The sequence below is a fragment of the Macrotis lagotis genome, chromosome 7, assembly GCF_037893015.1.
Source record: "Macrotis lagotis isolate mMagLag1 chromosome 7, bilby.v1.9.chrom.fasta, whole genome shotgun sequence".
Lineage (NCBI taxonomy): Eukaryota > Metazoa > Chordata > Mammalia > Peramelemorphia > Peramelidae > Macrotis > Macrotis lagotis.
The window spans coordinates 211,477,010-211,500,948 of record NC_133664.1 but is presented as its reverse complement, the minus strand read 5'-3'; the positions used below and the strand labels follow the sequence as shown (position 1 = coordinate 211,500,948).

Genomic DNA, 23,939 nt, shown 5'->3' with positions numbered 1-23,939 from the left:
CTATTTTGCCCTCTGCTTCTAGGATATCATGGCAATTTTCTGTAGGAATTCTTTAAAAATGATGTCAAGGCTCTTTTCCTGATTATGACTTTCAGGTATCCTCATAATTTTAAAATTTTCTTTCCTGAATCTGTTTTCCAGATCAGTTGTTTTATCAATGAGATGTTTCACATTTTCTTCTAATTTTTCATTCTTTTGGTTTTGAAGTATTATGTCTTGATTTCTCATAAAATCAGCAGCCTCCCTCAGTTCTATTCTGTTTTCCTCAGAGAGCTTTCTTATTTCTTTTTCCGTCTGGTCAATTCTGCTTTTTAAAGCGTTCTTTTCCTCAATAACTTTTTGAACTGTTTTATCCATTTGACCTATGCTGTTTTTTAACATGTTATTTTCTTTAGCATTTTTTTGAATCTTCTTGACTAAGCTGCTGACCTTTCATGTTTTTCCCTTCATTCCTTTTCCCAATTTTCCTTCTAGCTCCCTCACTTGATTTTCAAAATCTTTTTTGAGCTCTGTTATATCCTAAGCCCAATTTCTGTTTTTTTTTGGAGTGTTTAGATGCAGGAGGCTATACTTCCTCATCCTTCAGATTGAGTGTTTTGATCATTCTTGGGATCATAGACAAAGTATTTCTCAATGTTGTTCTTTTTTTTTTCTGTTTACTCATTTCCTCAGCCTGTGCCTGGTTTTGGGGTGGTTCCTGAGCTTTTGAGTATTATTCGGACACCCCCCCCCCCCCCAAGGATCTCCGTGTGTGAGGCTCTGTCTTCCCTCCTGGTCTGTGAATGACCACAAGCGCACCCCTCTGTCCCAGGTCTGAGGTGGGGGGCAGCCTGTTCTTCTATGGGGGGCCTAGATTGGTATCAGGATCTGAATGAGGTCAGAACCCCAGAGTCCTGTTCCAGGGACAGAGGACAGAGCTTGGCAGTCTCTCCACTCCACTTCCTAGGCTCTGCACTCAAGCCTGGGGACTCCTGCTTACTGGCTCTGCCTGCTTCCTGTTCCTGGATCTGGGCTGCCCACCTGAGTGCCCTGAAAGCTGGGCTTCACATGCTCTCTCTGGCAGAGGTCCCCTCACTGATCCCCCAAGTTGTGCTCAGTACTCCCCGGGGTATAGGTCAGGAAACTGCCCCCATTGCCGTGGGCCATGGCTCCCAGCATCCTGGATCTGCCTCCGGGAGGCTGAAGTTCCATCCATCTGGCAGGCCTCCCCTCTAGCCCTGTGGAGTGGAGCCTTTCCACTCTTTTCCAGGTTACCTTGGGCTGGAGAACTGACTCACTGTATCTCTCTGTGGATTCTGTCCCTTGAAAATTTAGTTAGAGTCCTTAGTTTATAATAAGTTTGGAAATATCAGAGGAGAGAACCTAAGAGATGATTCTCTCCTGTTGCCTTCTATACTCTCAATTAAACTTTATCTTTTCTGCCTTCTGTGGCTATAAACCTTGAAAAGGCCATCTATAATAGGTAACTCCTCTTTCCTTTCAATTTCTTAATCCCTTAACTATGTGGCTTCCTACCTCCTCATTTCATTGAAAATGCTCTCTACCCTTACCTACTATCATTTCATTGCCAAATTCAGTGGTCTTTTCTGCAATTTCTGATACTGGTGATACTAAGTATCATTACTGATACATGAAGATCTGACCAAGGATTCTACATGATTAAAATAAACTTTTATTCTAATTTTGTGATATTCCATTTTTCTAATTATACTTAAAAATAAATTTCATTTTAAAAAATTTTGAATTCCAAATTCTTTCCTTCTTCTTACCCCTTATGTAGTAAGGCAAGCACTTACATGTGCAGTCATGTAAAATATATTTCCACATTAGTGGGATTGTTAAAAACCAAGAAAAAAATTTTAAGAATATGCTTATAGGCTGCATTCAGAATCCACAAGTTCTTTTTCTGGAGGAATAACAATTTTAGTATAAGTTCTTTGGAGTTGTCTTAGAATCTTGTATTGCTGTGAATAGTGAAACAATTCACTGTTGATCATCATATACTATGATTTTTACTGTGTACAATGTTCTTGTAGTTTTGCTCTCCTCAATTTATATCAGTTCATTTAAATCTTTTCACATTTTTCTGAAAACATTCTGTTCATTGTTTCTAAAAGAATAGTAGTATTCTGTTATAGTATGCCACAATTTGTTCAGGCATTCCCTAATTGATAGGCATTCCTTTAATTTCCAGTTTATAGCCACTACCAAAAGAACTGCTACAAATATTTTTTGTACATATAGGTCCTTTTCCTTTTGTTTGTTTTTTTTAAATATATCTGAGATATAGACCTAATCTTATGCTTTCTAGTTGTTGTTGTTTTTTTGAATAGAAATGAATGTTGAATTTTGTTAAAAATCTTTTTGAATCTGTTGAGATAATTGCATGGTTTCTGATGGTTTTCTTCTTAGTTGATATTGTTGCCAGGTATTGGTATTGTCAATTTTAAGATTGAGAGACTTTGAATAGTGAAAGAATTCATACACAGCCTCGAGATTTTAAAAACTGCTCAGGACTTAGTTTGCAAGCCTGCAAAGTGTACAGATTAAAAATCTTTTCTTTTCCTGGAGAAGCAGCAAGTACCTTGTAACCTACTCAGAATAAAAAAAAAAAGACTAGGTGAGTTTTCTTTGAGAGAATGTGAAACAGTCAGCTAGCCAGCCAGCCAGGCTTGGGCTGAGCCAAGATTGGAAATCTGTGTGCCCAAGGGAAGTTTAGGCCAGATTGTTTTAGTCTTGCTCATTCTCTGGTCACAAAAGGGTCAGGATACTGTGGGCAAAGGGGAAATCTCTCCCCTTCTATGTGACTGAAACCAGGTTTAAAGAGTAGAAGTTGGGGGGGGATGACATTACAAAGTTTCATTTAACTGTGGAACTGTGGGAGTCGATTTACATTACAAGAGGATGACATTTTTGCAAATTTTAGCAATATAAAGGCTTACAAAATCAGTTTACAATTAGAAATCTCCTATGTCCATAATTCCTTGCATCAGTATGATCAGTTATGCTAGTAGTTCTCCTAATCTTGACCCAATCCTGTATTCCTGGCATAAATTCCACTTAGTGTGTGTAATATATATATTATTATAATCTCATTGCTAGCATTTTATTTAATTCTTTTGTATCCATATTTGTTAAGGAAACTGAAGTTTAGTTTTCTTTCTCTTCCTAGTTTAGTTATAAGCATAATATTTGTGTTGTAAAACTTCTTATTCTTTTTTTCCAAATAATTTTGAGATTCGTTAATGTTTGTTGGAATTCACTTGTGAATCCATTTTTTAGCGAACTTATGGATGGCTTTTTCATTTAATTTCTTTTTCTAAGATAGAATTATTTAAGTATTTTATTTAATCTGGGAAAGGGGTTTGTGTGTGTGTGTGTGTGTGTGTGTGTGTTTGTAAATCTTCATCCATTTTGTATAGATTGTTAGATTTATTGGCAATTAGACAAAATATTTCCTGATAATTGCTTTAATTTTTTCCTCGTTGTCAGTGTTTACCTTTTCATTTTTCATACTGGATTAGGTTTTCTTTCTTTTTTAAAATCAAAATAACCCGTGGTTTATCTATTTTATTAACTTTTTGATAAAATCAGTTCCTGGTTTTATTTATTAATTCAATGGCTTCCTTAATTTCAGCCCAATTCATTGATCTGCTTTCTCTAATTCATTAAGTGTTGAGATATATACATTTTCCCCTAAGTATTGCTTTGCTTCATCCTGTAAATTTAGTTTTACTGTTTTCTTATTTTCATTCTCTTTAAAGAAATTATGGTTTGTTTCTATGATTTGCTCTTTGATCCACACATTTAAACTTTTTAAAAGAAACTTTATTTAAGGCAATGGGGTTGATTGACATGCCCAAGGTCACTCAGCTAGGCAATCATTAAGTTTCTGGGTTCAAATTTGAACTCAGGCCCTTCTGACTCCATGGCTGGTTCTCTCTACTGAGCCAAATAGCTGCCCCCATTTAACCTTTTGTTTTGTTTTAATTTTTGCAAGACAATGGAGTTAACTGGTTTGCCCAAGGCCACACAGCTAGGTAATTATTAAGTGTTTGAGGCCAGATTTGAACTCAGGGACTCCTGACTCCAGGGCTGGTGCTCTATCCACTGCGCCATCTAGCTGCCCCCATTTAACCTTTTTAAAAAAAGAATTTGGATACTTTCAATTTTATAATTGGTATTATTTCATTGTCTGTGGTACCTTTTAGCAAAATGAGGTTTCCCAGCTCATTCTTTTAATTAGATTAACTTTTGTTTTTGCTTTGTCTGAGATCATGACTGCTAGCCCTGTTTGTTTTTTTAAACTTTAGTGGAAGCATAATAGATTTTGCTCCAAACTTGGCCTTTCCTCTGTGTATCTTTCATTTTTCAGTATGCCTTTTATGAACAGTATTTTGGAGGATTATGGTTTTTGATCCATTCTATCCACTTCCATTTTCTGAGTTCGTTCATTTGATTCACAGTCACAGTTAATATTATTAAGTATTAACCTCTATCCTACTTTTCCCCAGTTTGTGGACTGCTAGGTAATGTAGTGGATAGACCACAAACAGTAGAATCAGGAGGATAGGAGTTTGAATGGGACCTCAGACACTTGACTCTTACTAGCTGTGTGACTTTGGGCAAGTCACTTAACTCCGATTACCTCACATCATTTCTGGCCACTGGACTCTGATGGGTCTGGAGGAGAAAGTGAGGGTGGAGACTTTAGCATAGCACCACCTCATTTATATCTAATCCACAAGCTTGTCATGGCATGACCTTCCCTCTGTCCTGATCTTTGAAAATGAAGGACAAGAATTATTATTTCCCATGTTCATTCTTTTTTTTTCCTTTCACCCTATCCTCAAAAATATTTTGTTTTTGACCACCACTTCTTTCATTTCCTTTTTTTTTTTTTTTTTAGTCCCCCTCACCTCCCATGTTCCTCTAGGGTAAAGTAGATTTTTATACCTAATTGAATATTTATGTTATTCCTTTGTTAAGTCATTCTGGTGAGAATAAGGTTTGAGTAATACCCATTCTAAAAGCCCTTTCATGTGAGATAATTTATCTCTTTCTACCCTCTTCTCCTTTTTATCCTAGTGCTTCTCTTGTTTCTATTATTTTTTTAGATATCCCATCACAACCAACTCAGACCCACTCTCTCTATCTAGGTATAGTATACTCCTTTAACTGTTCTAATGATGGTAAAAGTCTTAGGAGTGAAGATGTCATCTTCCCATGTAGAAATTTTTAGCAATTTAACCTTATTTATATCTTTTTGATGTTTATTTGTTTATGCTTTTCTATTCAGCTCTGGTTTTTCCTCAAGAAAAGCTTTATTAAATGTTTTTTTCTCTGAATTAATTTTATTCTGTGATATTTGGTTCTAATTCTAGCTCTCTTGCCTTCTGCAGTGTCATATTCCTAAGCCCTCTAATCCTTTAATGACAAGCTATCCTCTCTATGACTCTACAATCTTTGAATTGTTTCTTTCTGCTTGTAATATTTTCTCCTTGACTTGGGAACTCTGGAAATTGACTATAATATTTCTGGGAGTTTTCATTTTGGGATCTTTTTCAGGAGGTTAGCTGTGGATTCTTTCAATTGTTGTTTTACTCACTGGCAAGTAAGCTATGAGGACAATATTTTTATAATTTCTTTTCAGATGCTGTCCAAACTCCCCCCCCCCCCCCCGCTAATATTATGACCTTCAGATAGTCTAATAATTCTTTTCCATTTGTTTGTTTTTGCAAAGAATTGTGTTTAAGTGACTTGGCCAGGGTCACACGCAAGTTAGTGTACAGTGTGTGAGACCAGATTTGAGCTCAGGTACTCCTGACTCGAGGGCTGGTATTCTATCCACTGCACCACCCATAGTCCAATAATTCTTAAATTCCCTCTCCTTGATTTATTTTTCAGGTCAGCTATTTTTCAAGTGAGATTTTTTTTCACTTTCTTTTCTTTCATTGTCCTTGCTTTTGTTTTATTCTTGATGTATCACAGAGTCATTAACTTCTACTTGTTCACTCTAAAATGAATTTTTGTATTGTTTGCTCCCCCCCCCTTTTCCTTCTTTTTAGCAATTCAATATTTTTCAACTATATGCAATGGTAGTTTTTACCAATCATTTTTTTTCTCCTCTCCCTTCTTTCCTTCCTCCCCCTAACAGAAAGCAATCTAATCTAAAATAGGTTCCGCATTTATAACGATGCTAAATATAAATCTATAATGATCATCTTGTGAAGGAAGAAACCTATTCAAAAAGAAGAAAGAAAACATTAGAAAAAATGACAATACATAAAACTACTTTTAAAAATAGAAGATTATAAGTTTTAGTCTTCATTTAATTCCACAGTTCCTTCTCTGTATATAGCTGTTGCTTTCCATCACAAGTCTTAAAATTGTCTTTGATTCTTGTACTGCTAAAATGAAAAAGTTCATCATGGGTGATCATCAACCCATGTTATTGTTATTATGTATAATGTTCTTCACTTTATGCTCATTTCATTCAGCATCAATTCATGCAAGTCTTTCCAAGCTTTTCTGAAATTCTGTCCCTCATTATTTCTTATAGACCAATAATGTTTCATTGCATACACATACCACAATTTGTTTATCCATTCCCCAATTGAACATCCCCTCAATTTCCAGTTCTTGGCTACTACAAAAGGAACTGCTACAAATATTTTTGTACATGTAGAATTTTTTTTAGGCTTTTTTGCAAGGCAATGGGGTTAAGTGGCTTGCCCAAGGCCACACAGCTAGGTAATTATTAATTATTAAGTGTCTGAGGCTGGATTTGAACTCAGGCACTCCTGACTCCAGGACCAGTGCTCTATCCACTGTGCCACCTACATGTGGGATTTTTATCCTTTTTCATGATCTATTCAGGATACAGACCTAGTAGTGACATTACTATAGATTGCACATTTTTACTGTCCTCTGGGCATAATTCTAAATTACTTCCAAAAAGTTTGGGTCAGTTCACAACTCCACATTAGTATCCCAGTTTTCCCACATTCCTTCCAACATTGATCATTTTCCTTTCTAGTTATATTGTTGGTCTCTTTTATTTTTAGGGAGTTCCTCTTTTCAGTAAATTTTTGAACTTCTCTTTCCAATTATGCAATTCTTTCCTTTTTTTTGGCAAGGCAATATAATTAAGTGACTTACAGCTAGGTAATCATCATTTTTAAAATTTTTTTATTAAATATATTATTTGAGTTTTACAATTTTCCTCCCAATCTTACTTCCCTCCCCCCAACCCCCACCCCACGGAAAGCAATCTGTCAGTCTTTACTTTGTTTCCATGTTGTACATTGATCCAAATTGAGTGTGTTAAGAGAGAAATCATATCCTTAAGGAAGAAACAAGAAGTCTAAGAGGTAACAAGATCAGACAATAAGATATCTGTTTTTTGTTTTTTTTTTTACAAAATTAAAGGGGGGAATAGTCCTTGAACTTTGTCCAAACTCTATTGCTCTTTATCTGGATACAGATGGCACTCTCCTTTGCCCGATTGTTGCACTGATGGAATGAGCAGGTCCTTCAGGGTTGAACATCGCCCCCATGTTGCTGTTAGGGTTTGCAGCATTTTTCTGGTTCTGCTCATCTCACTCAGCATCAGTTCATGCAAATCCCTCCAGACTTCTCTGAAATTCCATCCCTCCTGGTTTCTCATAGAACAATAGTGTTCCATGACATACATATACCACAGTTTGCTAAGCCATTCCCCAATTGAAGGACATTTACTTGATTTCCAATTCTTTGCCACCACAAACAGGGCTGCTATGAATATTTTTGTGTAAGTGATGTTTTTCCCCTTTTTCATCATCTCTTCAGGGTATAGACCCAGTAGTGGTATTGCTGGGTCAAAGGGTATGCACATTTTTGTTGCCCTTTGGGCATAGTTCCAAATAGCTCTCCAGAAAGGTTGGATGAGTTCACAGCTCCACCAACAGTGTAATAGTGTCCCAGATTTCCCACAACCCTTCCAACAATGATCATTGTCCTTCATATTGGCCAATCTGAGAGGTGTGAGGTGGTACCTCAGAGAAACTTTAATTTTTATTTCTCTAATAATTAATGATTTAGGTCCTCCTTTCTCTAGGACTGGTGCTCAATCTGCCAAGCCACCTGGCTGCCTTATTTTTAACTTTCTTGGTCAGTTTCTTCTTTTTTTTTTCTCCTTTTGTTATTTGTCCATTTTCCAGCTTATTTCTTGACTTTTAGCTTTATGTTAAAGTTAGACTCTGTGAGTCTAAGGGGGAGGGGGATCTTCCCCAAAATCACAGTGGTGTAATATGATCTAAGGAGTGCTGTAGTCATAGGCCTCCTCACCTGTGCTCTGGCGTGTGAATAACCATATGCATTCTTTTCTGTCCTGGATCTGTGACTATGGACCCCTCTCCTGTAGTCCTCCTTCTTGTCCTGTTTATTTATCTTCAGCATGGAAAGGCTCTGGGAGCAGGTTTGCTTCACTTCAGTCTTGGCTCCTCCCCACTGTTATCTTCTGATCAGTTGTTTGACCCTCTTACCATCTTTGGACTGAGAGCTCCCAAAGCAGCCATTGCTGCTGCTGATTCAAATGTCTCTCAAGGCCTTCCCCTGGTTTGCCCGACCTCAGTCTGCACTGGCACGACCTGTACTAGACTATTCCACTCCTACCAAGGTCAGCAGACCTTTCCTGCTTACCTTCTAAGTTGTCTTTCACATCTATAGACTGAGCGGTCTGGCAACTGTTTCTGCTGCCACTCATTCAGTCTCCCTTGTGAACTACTCTGCACTGGTGCAGCCTGTGCTGGAATGTGCTCCTTCCTCACCCTGGTGCTACAGACTTTCCTGCTGACCTTACAGGTTGTTTTGAATGAAAAAATTGTTTCACTTTCTTTTTTTCTGTAGGTTTTGCAACTCTAGAATTTGATTAGAGTCATTATTTAAAGATATTTGTAGCATTTTGTAGGGTGAGCTCAGGTGAGTCCCTGTCTCTACTCTGCCCTTTTGGCTCTGACCAAGTGGCATACATAGATTCTTTTTATTGGTGTACTTTTGAGTTTCACATTTTTCCATCACGTTCCCTTAACCTCTCCCACCCCCATGATGGTGAGTAATATAGTATAGATTATACCTGTACAATTGTAATAGATTTTCATATTGGTCATGTTATTAAAGAAAAATTAGAACTAAAGGCAAAAGAAACCATGAGAAAAAAACAAAATAAATTTTTAAAAGGGACATATAAGGTCTTAATAAAGATTTCATTGGCTTCACTGACTCCAGTGAAGCCAATAAATAAATATACTTTTCCTTGCTGTGTGGGAAAATAATAGATTACATAACAAATTTGTATTCAATCCACTTAGCATGCTTATGTGACTTCATTTACTTTAATTCAGCAATATGTGATTAGGAAAGGAAATCACTATGGGAGTAATCCATGGTTGGAGTTTCCAAGGCATGAGCAGCAGTAGGACAAGAATACAAGGAAATCAAACCTAAGAGTAATAAGAATATTCATAGATCATACTGAGCATGAAGAAGAGGAAGAGCAACTGGAGGGGAGAAGAAAAGGTCACATTAATAATAACTAGTATTTAAATAATAATTAAAGTTTGTATGATACTTTTAAAGCCAATAATTTAATTCAATAAGCAAATATTTTAAAACTTTTACTAAGTGACAGGTGCAGTGTTAAGCAATGGTGATACAAATAAGAAAAAGACAATTCCTGCCATCAAGGATTTTATGATCTAAATAGGGAACAAATAATACACACATAAAACTGAAAAGGAGATCAGGCTAGAGGCTGCCAATGTGTACCTGGCATGGTAATTTGATGTTTGTGGAGTTGAAACCAAACAGAATAGTTTATGGAAAATGATATATTAGCTTGAAAGTTCCTAGACCTTTTAAAGGAATGCCTTTTTTTTTTGCAAGGCAAATGGGGTTAAGTGGCTTGCCCAAGGTCACACAGCTAGGCAATTATTAAGTGTCTGAGAAAAGGAATGCCTTTTCAGGAGTTTGTTGCTCTGTTCTCTAGTCCTCTCCTAAGAAGATGTTAAGTTTAGAAGATGACTTAATTTCCATGATGATGAGTGTTTAGGTGATGAGCATATCCTGGAGTGGGCATGATTTTGAGCTGAAACCAAGCAGAGCAGTTGATGGAAAATAAGGAATGAGTGTTTTACAAATATCTCATTATACTTTCACAGTAAGTCTCAAAAGTAGGAGCAATTATTATTCCAAATGAAGAAATTAAGTATGTTTTTAAAAATATGCTTTTATTGGTTTTTTCTGTTTTATACATCAGCATATTGTCACTTGTATCTTTTCTCTTTCCCTTGAATAATCATATAGGGTAGGTTTTTTTTTTTGCAAGGCAAATGGGGCTAAGTGGCTTGCCGAAGGCCGCACAGCTAGGTAATTATTAAGTGTCTGAGGCCAGATTTGAACTCGGGTACTCCTGACTCCAGGGCTGGTGTTCTATCCACTGTGCCACCTAGTTGCCCCCATAGTTTTTGAAGAGGAAAAAGGGAAAAAAAAGTCAGGGACCACTGATCAGTACATCAAAAAAGTTTAAAATCATGTGCAGAGTGGATTTGTGGACCTCTTAACTGCATGGAGAAGATTTGGGGTGTCTTTCCATATATCTGTATTTGAGTCCTACTTGATCTTTATAAATTTATATATTTCCTTTTTTTGACTCATTTTATTAAAAATTCCTTAAAATTCATATAGATCTTTTCCATGCTTCTCTCTTTTCATAACCCATATCATTTTTAACAGCACACTGATATTTTATTGCTTTCATGTTCATACTTTATGTAGTCATTCCTCAATGGACATCTATGTTGTTTCTAATTTGTAACTATCACAAAAAAAGTGCCACTTTAAATATTTTGAAACATACGGGAACTTTTCCCCCCTTTTCATTGATTTCAGTGGGTAAAAACTCAGTAATACTTGCTGGTTTATAAAGAGTATGAACATTTTAGTTTTACATTGCTTTAAAAAAGGGTTGAACCATTTTATAGTTCCACTAATAGTATATTAATGTGCTTATCTTTCCACAATTATGCCATTGTTGACTATTGCCATTTTTTGGTAATTTTGACTCATTTTTAGGGTGTGAGGGGAAACCTCAGAGTTGTTTTGATTTGTTTTTCTAATATTTGTGATTGGGAGCATTTTTTTAAGTGTTTACAAATACTTTGCAATTATTCCTTTGAGAATTGTGTGTTCATATCATTTAACCATTTATCTATTGGAGTAGTACTCTGTGCTTGCTCCCATGCTCTTTTACATGATATGTTTTCAGTGATATTGTCAGTGGTCTATGAGGACTAAAACAATAACATCATCAACTTTCTCACTTAATTTGAAAAGTCCACAAGCCAAGACTAAAGTAGAGGAAGAGTTGGTTAATGCTTTTTTTTTTTGAAGTCGACTGTGCAATCTCTTGAGGCTATGATGCAACCAAGATTGAATGGATTCTCTGCTGGTTGTGCTAATTTTGGCCTAACAATTAACACCAAGAAAACATGTTCTCAGCCAGCACCACATCATCCATACATGGACCCATCAGATAGAACAAATGAATAAATACTGAGTGCTGTGATATTCCTTTACCTAGGCAATATACTTATTTGGGATGTGCAAATATATGATGAAGTGACATATGCCAGAGCTAACTCGGTGTTTGGGAAACTGAGGGAAAGTGTGAGAGAAAAAAGATATTAGACTGACTTGGATGGTCTTTAGTGCACCATGACAGGAAACTCAATCATTTGTTTGTAGTTGAATGTCTTAGGAAAGTTCTGAAGATCACCTTGCAAGATAAGATATTTGATACTGAGTTCCTTTCTTGAGATAAACTACATTGCACTGGTCATGTTTTTGAATGTCAAACATATCTTTGTCTGAAACCATTTTACAGAGAACTCACATGAGGCAAAATCTCATTTGGAAGTCAGAGGAAGTAATACAAGGACACTCTCAAGTTCTGAAGAGCTTTGTAATTGGCTTGGTGACTTGAAGGACACTGTCAAATAAATGCCCAGCTTATTATGCCTGCATCACAGAAGATTCTATGAGAAAAATAGAATTCCAGTAGTTCAACAGAAACTTGAGATGGTCACTCCACTCTAAAAGTTTACATGTACTATATTTCTGCCTGACCTGTGATAGATCCTTCCAAGCCTCATGTTAGTCTGATCACACACATTGCCAGAGCCAGCTCAGTATTTGGGAGACTCCAAAAGAATGTGTGGGAAAGATGAGGTATTAGACCAACTACCAGATTGAAGGTCTGTAGAGCCATTGTGCTGACCTCATTGCTACATGCCTGTGAAACCTGTTCATTCCACCAATGCCATATCAGGAAACTGAGTTGCTTCCATTTTAATTGCCTTGGGAAGATTCTGAAGATCACCTGACAGGAGAAGATAACAGATACTGAGGTCCTTTATCAAGCTAAAACTGCCTAACATTCTAACATTACTACAGAAAATATATCTACGATGGGCTGGATACAAGTTCCATCTTCTATTTTAGATAATTTGTGCCACTTTCATCTTTTTTATTACATGTCACTCTTCCCACTGCCTCTCTTTTTTCATTTGTTCTCCCCCTTTCATTTCCTCCCCTTTAGCTAATCCTTTTCTTATCTTTTAAATTTCATTTTTTGTATTTCTGAATTTCTGAAAAGATATTTTTTCATTCTTCATTATCTATTTTCCCTTTCTGTTTATACCCTGATTGTCTGATTCAAGTCCCCTATAGCTAACTAGTTTCCCTCTTTTCAATATGATTTGTAATCCATTTAAATCCATATTGTCCACTAGACTGCCAGAGTGGTCCATGACATTTAAAACAAAACAAATCCAAAAAAGCCAAGAACAAACCCTGATTTATGGTAATAATTCTGGTCAGATGGATTTAGAAGTGATTTCTTTCAAATATTTAAAGAACAATTAACATGTACACAATAAAAAGTAATCTTTGAAGTTGCAAGGGAAGACTCAAATTAAACATGTGAGATTTATCGTTAGAGATATCTAAATCAGTGAGGGGTAAAGTAGAGAAAGAAGCCTATTTACTAATCTATTAAGTACTGATACAAAAAAATTAAATAAAATATCAACACAGAAACTAAATTACAAACAATCATTTTGAACAACTTGAATTTATGCCTTTAGTGTAAGGGTAGTTTTGTGTTAGAAAAATGTTTGTATTATATCATATGAGCAAAAATAACATGATTTCAATAATAAATCCTAAATAAGTCTTTTGAGATTCATCATTCATTCTTTTTTTTTTTGATGAGGCAATACAGTTAAGTGACTTGCCTAAGGTCACACAGCTAATAGGTATCAATTATCTGAGACCAGATTTAAACTCAGGTCCTCCTGTACCAGTGCTCAATTCACTGTGCTACCTAGCTGCCCCATCTTGTTACTTATTCTTGTTAAGAATTCTTTGTTTTTTCACTGATATTTTATTTCATTTTTCCAATTACATGCTATGGCAGTTTTTCAGCATTTGTCCATTTGAAAATTTATAGGTCACACATTTTCCTCACACCTTCCTTTCCCTTCCCCCCCTCTCCTTGATGGTGAACAGGTCTGGTAAAAGTTGTATATGTACATTTATGCTTAACATGTTTGCATATTAATCTTTTTTGTATAAGAGAAATTAGAATTAAGAGAAATGAAAGAAAGCCATGAGATAGGAAGGAAAAAATAAGAGAAGTTTTAAAAAAGTGAAGATAGTATTCATTCATGGATGTCGATGACATTGTTCTTAACAGATCTCCCAGAGTTGTCCTTCATCTCTGAACTGCTGAGAGGAGTTGCATCCATCAATACTTGATCAGTTTACAATGTTGTTGTTAATATGTACAATGTTCTCTTGGTTCTCCTCCCCTCACTCAGCATCAGTTCATCTAATTCTTTCCATGCTTCTCATGATTTCTTGTAGAACAACAGTTCTCCATAACATTAATATACCATAACTTATTCAGCCATTCCCCAATTGGTGGTCATCCCCTTAATTTCCAATTCTTTGCCACTACAAAAAGAACTACTAGAAATATTTTTGAACATGTTGGGACTTTTCCCATTTTTTATTATTTCTTTTGGATATAAACCTAATTTTGGTATTGCTGGGTCAAATGGTATGTTCAGTTTTATTGTTCTTTGGGAATCAGTCTAGGATTCTTTAAAAAAACTAGTGAATATTGTTTCTTTTGATCAAAATTTTATGTAAAATGAACAATTAGCATTACCTGCAAAGGAGATACATTTAAAACTTTCTCATAATGTACTGGATAAAGCAGGGATCCATTATCCACCCACAATTCATTTCTATGTTCTAGAAATGCTATTTATAACAATAAAGAAATAAAGATATTAAAAATACAGAAATTCTGGTAAAGCAGAATTTAAATTGTTACTATTTGTGGATATTATTGTGTTTTTCTTAGAACATATTAGACTCAGTAATATAATAATAGAAATGAATAAAAACTTCAGTAAATTAGCACAGTATAAAATAATTTAATAGAAATAACATGTATTTCTATATATGCTAATTTTTATATGTACTTATAAAAATTAAGAAAATGAAAAAAGATTCCATTTAATAACTGCAAAATACATAATACAATTGAGAGTTAATTTACTAAAGCATACTTTGGAATTGCATAAATATACCTCTATAATATTTTTACACCACACTTTACTCTTTATACTATTATATGTATTTATAGTTTATACTATAAAATACATATCATAAGTAAATGCTATAAAGTACTTAAGTGCATTTAACCAAAATAGGATGGAGGAAAAAAGTTCTTATATAGTTAATAGTCACATGAATACTTTTTGTAGTGACAAAGAAATGGAAACTACATTTGTGTCCATTGTTTGGGGAAAGAGAAAATGAAATCTTGTACATGAAAGTAAAGGAAAACTTTACTAGACTTTATTAGAACCATTAGACAGAAAAGAATACTTATCTATTCTTTTTTTGTTCATTTTATCGATTTCAGTAAATTCCTTATAAGCCCCATGTTAATGAATCTTCCACCTAAACAAAGAAAAACAAGTAAACAAAATAGATCAATAAGACCATTGCATGGAACAGTATATGCAAAATTTGAAAGAAGCTAGCATTTCCTACCTTCTGGATAAAAAGGTGTTTTGGTAGCTGTTTATTACTACTACCCTAAAAGCATTCAACTTTGTTCATGTTCCTTTCAGGGTTGTTTTTAATTATAGTACTATAGTTAATGTGTATTTAGTGCCCTGGGATCTGTTTATTTTACTCTATACTATTCATATTTATTTCTTAAGGTGCAATAGTCATGTTTCAGGGAAACAAATTGAAGAACTCATTTCCTTTGTGATCTAGGACAAATCAAATAAATTTCCAGACATCAGTTACCTCATCTGTAAAGTATAGGGATTAGATGACCTTTTAAGTTATTTCCTCCTCTAGATATAGATATGTAATCTTCTACCATCTTTGTATTCTTTTTAGCTATTGTATTATTTAATACTTGTTCAGAGTTTAAGAGCTGTCTTTTCAAAATTTGTTCGTTTCAAACTGTGAAGCAGTAATGATAGATGCTTTAACATTTTCCAGTCTCATAGTTGATTTTTATGGGGGCACCAAAACTTTCTTGAAAATAGACCAATGAGCCTTATAAAACTGTTATATAAAATGCTACTTATAAAATAATCATTGTCTCTTATTTTAGTTTATGATTTTTATTTTATTTTATTTTATTTTATTTTATTTCCTTCAAAGGGATACCAGAGATGGCTTTAGAAGAAAAGGTTTCTACTCTTCCCATTACATGAGGGAACGATCTCCTCATAAAAGGGACAATCCATTCTTCCGGGAATCTCCTGTAAATCGAAAAGATTCTCCACACAGCAGATCTGGCTCCAGTGTCAGCAGCAGAAGTTATTCTCCAGAACGGAGTAAAGCTTATTCTTTCCATCAGTCTCAGCATAGAAGTATGTGTTTATTTTTTTTGTGTGTTTAGTTTTCTCCCAGACACATATATCATACCATGATTCCTGTATCTTTGCATTGTCTTGCATATAAATTAAAATGATGTCACATTTACCTTTAAATTCTTCCTCAATCATCTCACATTGACACATTTTGCAGTGTCTATTTCTTTCATTCCCAAATCTCTAAAGAAAGAATACTGTTCTTTTTTCAGGCATTTCTCAATTATTAATGTTGTTGCAATCATCATCTTGCTATAGATCATTTTTATTGACTTTGAACTGCTTTTAAAAAATAGCAACTCTAATTTATTGTGACATTCTAAGAAATTCCAACATTTCAAAGAAAGTAGTGAAGTAACACTTTATACTTTTAGGAGTGAAGTATGACATTATCTTCTCCAATACACCAAAATCTTTAAATTTTTTCTTTTCATTCCTTTTTTTCTTTTGTACCTCTTTTTGTGCTCAGTTCACTATCTGATTCAAAGAATAAATATTTTGTTTTAACATCTGCTTCTGCTAGTTGATGATGATGATGATGATAATGATGAGGGAAGATAGCCTCAAATTTCCCTTTATGCCTTTTGCTGAGTTGATCCTTTCATTGCTTCATCCATCTTACAACTATTTATGAAATGAAGTATTCCCTATACGAATATTGTTTTTCTAAGGAGCAATGAAGAACACAGAACATGTGTATAATAGAGATGGGTTTGGGAGCACTTATTATAATCTCAGTTTTTGGTGGTTGAAGCTGGCAGATCTCTTGAACTCAGGAGTTCTGAGTCACACTGATCAGGTCCACACTCAACTAAACTTTTAATATTTTGAGCCCTGAGTGAGAAGCAGCTTATGTCAGAAACAGAGCAGGTTAAAATTTTCATGCTGATCAGTAATTCTCATGTAATAATCTCTGTATTTCTTGTTTGGGCTAGCAAGATTGGGTGGATAAGGGAGGGAGAATATGGAGACTGCATCTTCAATAGTAACTGATTAATGGTTTGTATTGTGTTAGCTACTTTAAAGGATTATTTTACAGTCTGATATTTTCAAAGCTCTATCAAGCTAATATTTGAAACACTTGAATCCTGAATTGTCCAATATTTTAAAATACAAATAGAACATAGTATTGATTTGGTTTGACAAAGGAGGTTAAAAAAAACCCCACTACTCCTCAGCTTTGTGATACTGAATATAAAGATTACTATTTCCTTTTTCTCTCACAGTGAAGAAAACAGCAATTTATTTTACTTAATTTACTTCAAATAGCTGTTTCAACAGTGTTTGGTCTATAATCATTTTCTAGATAGATCAAATATTCATTTACTTATTTTCATTCTTTCAGTGGCCACAAACTGGTGTACTTCTTGGAGATAAACACAGAGAAAACAAAAATAAAACATTCCCTTTTTGGGAGGTTTGATACTATTTTTTTTTTTTGTTTTTTAGATTTTTTTGCGAGGCAAATGGTGTTAAGTGGCTTGCCCAAGGCCACACAGCTTGGTAATTATTAAATGTCTGAGGTCGGATTTGAATTCAGGTACTCCTGACTGCAGGGCCGGTGCTCTGTCCGCTTTGCACTTAGCTGCCCCTAATACTATACTCTATCTAATTTCCTTGAAACATATTAAAGATTTTAAAAGTAGTAAAACTAAGTAAATGGAAGTGATTAAATTAAATATATATTTTGTAATTTTAAATTAATTTTCACTTAATTATTTAGTTTTAAAAATAGACTTCTTTAATCAAAAAATTAATTTTTTTCATTTTAAATAAATCTTAGTTCTTTTTTTACTAGGAAATAATGTAACTGAGTTCATAATTAAAATATATATGTGTTTATATATGTACTCAATTTACTTCATCATATAGGATTTAAATGTCAGCAATGTGCCACATTGTAGCTAAAAAGAAATTGGAGATGTCTGTTTTCAACTCTCAATGAGAAAAGGTGAAAACAAGATTACAAAAGAACAGTGCTTACTTAGTTCTAGGGATACAAATATAATAAAAAAGAACGACAATTTCTTGTCCTTAAGGAGCTGATATTTTAGCAAGGAAACATAAAACAATAAAAGGGCTGAAGTTGAGAAAGTGTGTGGGGGGGGAATATAAGCTTAGGGATGTGGTGTTGAAATCTGAAGCTAGAAGCGGAGTAGGGAGATAATGAAGGTTAACTGACTTGGTGTTCTTCCTAAAATGGAGTTCCTAGAAGGGATCTAGCAATAATTAATTACTAGCAGTTTTATCCATAAAAATATATTAAAAAGAATAAAAGTAAAAATACTTTTTATGGACTACCTGTTATATTTGACTCTCGGATCCAGTATATGAATGACCTAAATTTGCTACCTACTTTTTCTGATCATGTTTTTCATTAGAAAAAGATTATCAGAGGGGCAACTAGGTGGTTCAATGGATAGTGCACCGGTCCTGGAGTCAGGAGTACCTGAATTCCATACAGACTCAGACACTCAATAATTGCCTAGCTATGTGACCTTAATCAAGTCACTTATCCCCCTTTTCTTGCAAAAACCCCCCCAAAAAAAGGAAAGAAAAAGAATTTCAGAGGGATTCCAGTCATCTAAATTATTTAGAACCCATTAACATGCTTTATGTTAACTCCAGGTCTTGAATTCTGTACAGAGTCCTGCATCAGAGTCCAAGTTGTCAACTTCTGTTTAAGATAAAGAGGCTTTTAGTATTGGCAGTATCTTTCATTTGACATATAGCCAAGCTAATGCCAGAGGTTTTTCTCACCAGAATGACATTAGGATGATCAAATTATTACTATAACAACTCTCATTTGAGAATATCAATTAAAGTTTGACATGTTTGTTAATTCATAAATGTTCTAGTAACTGACAATACAGTTTTGCATATAAAGATCTAGAGTAGTTTTGTGATAGGGCCAACATTTTCTCATTGTAACTACCATTGGTCCTAGATTCCCTGATTCACTTACCTGGTTGAGAGCATGAGAATTCTCAATCGTATATAGTCTGGGTACCTGATACCATGCAAATTGCCATTCTTTGATGACTATAAATGTGTTTCTAGATGGAGATGAGATGAAGAGGACCATGTCCAGAGAAGCTTTAGTGCCATCATATCCTTACTGCTTAGCAATACCGTGTTTTAGGGCAAAGTCAACTTCATTTGTTTAAATGTTCAGAATTGTTGAGTGCTGTCATCAAACTGAACTAAGGATGTTGCTATTAGAGCCTCATCTTCAACAAGTACTTAAGTTTCTTTTAGTAATATGTAATGTTTGTCCTTCATTTTTGAAAAAGACCAGGACATCAGAGAGGTGATGCTATGAATATATATATGTATATGTATTTTTTTTCTAGTTTTTGCAAGGCAATGGGGTTAAGTGACTTGCCCAAGACCACACAGCTAGGTAATTATTAAGTGTCTAAGGCCGGATTTGAACTCAGGTACTCCTGACTCCAGGGCTGGTGCTCTATCCAATGCGCCACCTAGCCGTCCTCATGAATTATATTTTAAGGGGAGTACTTTCTTCTCCAAAGCTATCTGGATCCAGTGACTAGATATAAATCAGGACAAGTGGAGGAACTTTTAATTTTCTTATTCTTAAAGACTTGAATCTTGAGGTATTGAGAAATTTAAGGATTCACATAATGTGAATCTTAGTAAAGCAAACCTTAATCTTTATAGACTGAAGACCTTAATTTTAAAAGCATGCCTTTATAAATTCTCCCATTAGAAGTTTTTTAAATATGCAATTAGATGTTCTAGAATCTCTCTTAGTAACTAATTACCTAGCATTTATGAAAAATATTATAATCTCACTTTAAACCCATTTGTCCTTTATTAGATGAAAATTTTCAATATTTTTGATATTTTTGATACTTTTTCCACATTCTTTTTTGAAAAATTCTACTTTTAAAATGTTTCCTAGCTAAACAAGTTTTTTAATTAATATCTCTTATTTTTACACTAACCTTCATTTTTGATATCTAATAAGTTATCCTTTGCAGTAATGTATAAAATGAAAGAGAAAATGCAATATAATGAAGCTAATGATAATATTGATTAAATCTGACAGTGTGTGCAACATTCTATACCTTTAGTCAGTCTTACATTTCTACAAAGGTACATTTTCTCAAGTCATGATTACATGTGTTTGGTCAATTTGGGGGACTTATTTTGTTAAAAATCATTGCGTATCTAAATATTTATTTTCACCTGATCCTGTTCACTCTAACTCTTATAAATATTATTAGACTTCTGAATATTTTATATTCTTTGTTTTTATGACTTAGTATCTTGCATTATATTCATGTAATTGTTTTCTACTTTTTTGTCATCTATGAACCTCTACCTTATTCCCAGTTCTTTACATACAAATAGATATTTTGGGTCATATATCTTTTTTCTTCTTGTCTTATTTTCTAATCTAGAAGGATTACATTTTTCCATACTAGACATCAAACAGTACCAGAACAATTCATGTTATAAATTATTATAACTCTTAAATTGCAATTTGTTTTATATTCTCCTACAGTCATATAGATAGGCCAAAATAGTGTTTTAGCCCATCTACTTCAAATCCCTTATTTTCCAGACTAGAAAACTAAAGATCAAAAAACTTTTACCCACTTTGGCCCCCAGAGACTTATTTTTTGTCATATATGAAAACAATCAGGTATTCTTTATCTTACAACTATATAGTTTTCTTTTTGCTTAGTTTTACTGCTTGATATTAATATTTACTCTTTTTTCAGACCCTTTGTCTTTCCTTCACTTATTTTTTCTTTATAATCACAATGTTCTACTCTGCTGCCTCATTGTAGCATGGAAGTTACCTGTGGTTATTGAAGACTATCTCATTTGGCTGTGAATTCTGAAAGGATCTTGAATGTTAGAAAGGCTTTGAATGCAGAATTCACGATACATTAGTTTTTCTTCAAGAAACAAGCTACCTAAATATGGAGAGACGCTTCACTAATAGTGATGAGTCTTTTGTTAGTTGACTGTTTGGCTGTACCAGTTCGTGAAATAAAATTCTGCTATGGTTCTCTGGACTTCCTGCCATGTTAACTATCTGAATTGAATCAGACTATCTAACTCTTTGATACTTATTACTCCAGCAAATTTTTAAAGTTAGTATCAGACAAAGTAATGATCAAGAAATTCAATGAGAGGGGTGGCTAGGTGGTGCAGTGGATAGAGCACCAACCCTGGAGTTAGGAGTATCTGAGTTCAAATCCAGCCTCAGACACTTAATAATTACTTAGCTGTGTGGCCTTGGGCAAGCCACTTAACTCAATTTGCCTTGCAAAAAACAAAAAAAAAAAAAAAAAGAAAGAAATTGAATGAGAAAGTAATTTAAGTGATTTCTTTCACTCTTAACCTGCACAGAAAGTCATCCAGAAGACATAGAGGCAATAGGAAAGATATCCTCCAGCAAAGCTAGTACCACCATGCCTAGATATGAAATAGTATACTCTTGAAAGGATCTGTTTTAGAAGCAGCAAAAAATAGAAAACTCCACTAAAAAGTCCCAGGTGGGAAATTTTCAGTAGTCCAGGGAACAGCACAGTGTCAAGCATCTTGGTGTTATTGCCAAGACAGTCCAGATATAGGAGTGCTGAGGAACCCTACTTCTCTTCTGAGATGCCTGAGAGGGTCCTGAAGATTCTGAATACTAAAATTCGCAGATCCAAGGAATGTAACCACAAAATGTAGACATTAGCGGAAAAATTTTGGAAGTTGAGGATGAAACCAAGCAAATCTGATCACCCTACTCTAAATTCAACAAGGTAGTGGAGCCTGGGTCTGGCAAAAGTCCAGTTTATTGACCAAGACTAGACATACATATTCAAAGAAAACACTAATTTTGCAAATCTTCCCCCCCCCCAAAAAAAAGTAGTATAAAAACAGTTAAAAGCATTGAATCAAAGAGAAAAAGATGGATTTTTCCACAGGGATAACTCATGTTATTCCATGTATTCATATACCTGGAAGAAATGAAAATCAGAAAAAAAAATGAAATAAGATTCTGGAGGAAAGAATTGGAATGGAAATTAGTAGCTTATAATAATAAGCTGTAAGCCTGACTCAAGAATTAGAATCTGACAAGTAGAACTGATGAATTGAAAGTCATACAGTAGCTATATGGTAGAGTGGATATTAAGAATGAAACTTAGAAATACCTCAGGTCATATCTTGCCTCAGACAGTTATATTAAAGTCTAGTAAGTTACTTCATTCAGTCTCATTATTGGTAAAATGGAGAAAGTAATGTGATTTATATTTCACAGGATTGTTGTATAGGTCAAATGAAATAACATGTTAAATGCTTCAGCAGCTGTAAAACACTTGATAAATATTATCTATCATTGGTATTAACTGTTAACAATAGTATTAAGAAATATCAGGAAAAATATTCAAAATAGAAGAAATTATAATATATCTCAAAACCAATTGATTTTTGAAGAGGGTCAAGGAGAGAATTTAAGGATATGGAGTCAATAAAAGCCATGATTGTAAAAATATAGTCTGAATACAGTAACTCCCATGTTAATGAAAAAATTACTGGATATCTATAACCTGAAAGAAGTTAGATATTAAAGGATTGTAGCCTGGATCCCAAAAGACCTAGTGGCTCTGGCAATGGTGATGATGATGATGAAGAGGAAGATACTGTTGTTAATAAGGATGAGGATTGCATTTGTATAGTACTTTAAGGTTTGTAAAGCAACTCATGGAAGTAATTGCTCTTATTATCTTCATTTTTCAATAGAAGAAACTGAGATTCACAATAGTTAAGTGATTTGGGCACAGAGCAAATAAGTGTTTATGGCTAGATTTGAACTTACATCTTCTGCCTCAAAGTCCACTTGGAGTTGACCATGCACTACCTGGCTACCTAATGTGACCTTGGAATGCAGCATTTCAAAAGACAAAGTCCAGAGAAACTTGATATCTTATTTTATAAAGCAGAATATAACCTTATGGTTGGGGGGATTAATCTTTAATATACTGCAGGATTTCAAAGTAGTTTTGATGAACGACCAAGGATGTGTAGGATCTTTGACAAATAAACACAAAAGTCTAGAGAACTTAGGTAAATGTATTTGAACCATTTAAAGGAAACATAGTGTGATGTAGTGCTAACCTTCGAATAACTTTGAGATTGTTAACTTAATATCCATAAGCTTATTTTCCTTTATTTATTTTGACAGCCATAGTTATTGTCATTTGTTCCTCCTATGTTCTTATATATTTTATTGTATGCTTTTTGATTTTTTGTTTTCTTTTTTTAGGTTTTTGCAAGGCAAATGGGGTTAAGTGGCTTGCCCAAGGCCACACAGCTAGGTAATTATTAACTGTCTGAGGCCGGATTTGAACCCAGGTACTCCTGATTCCAGGGCCAGTGCTTTATCCACTGTGACACCTAGCCACCCCTTATTATATACTTTTAAAACTTTTTTCTGAGATAGGGTCCATAAGCTTTACTAGACTGCCCAAGGGGTTCAAAAAACACACTCATGAGGAAAACAAACAAGGGGCCCTTAAGAATGCAAAAGTCCTGAGTGGGAAGATTACTAATGTTCTGGAGAGTTTTGAAAGGGCAAAAAGAAAAGAGGGTAAAAGGAATACATTAGTCTTTTTTTTTTTATCAGTGGGACAATGGGACTAAGTGACTTGCCCAAGTTCACACAGCTAATAAGTATTAATTAAATGTCTGAGGCCTCATTTGAACTCAAGTCCTCCTGATCTGGGATGGATACTCTATCCATTGTGCCACCTAGCTACCCCCTGAAGTAGAATAGCTATTTGTCATAATTGAGAATTTACAAACAGAGGATATGAGATGGAGAATGGACATTGGACAATTCTCATTCTTATCTAAAATGGACAAATAAGGGTTGTTGAATATATTCATGGTCATTTTGAG

The 23,939-nt window shown here is 34.5% G+C and overlaps 1 protein-coding gene across 6 annotated transcripts in view; it reads left to right on the top strand.

The window, feature by feature from the left end:
• The window catches only part of PPHLN1 (periphilin 1), a 199,037-nt gene that overhangs the window by 104,044 nt on the left and 71,054 nt on the right, over window positions 1-23,939 (top strand). For all 6 annotated transcript variants that reach the window (XR_012470211.1, XM_074194718.1, XM_074194717.1 and 3 more), the window contains one exon: window positions 15,799-16,010. Coding sequence is in view for 5 of the 6 variants with exons in the window: in XM_074194718.1 (XP_074050819.1) it covers window positions 15,799-16,010 (212 nt within the window). In the remaining variant the exon portion in view is untranslated. The remainder of the gene's footprint in view (window positions 1-15,798; window positions 16,011-23,939) is intronic.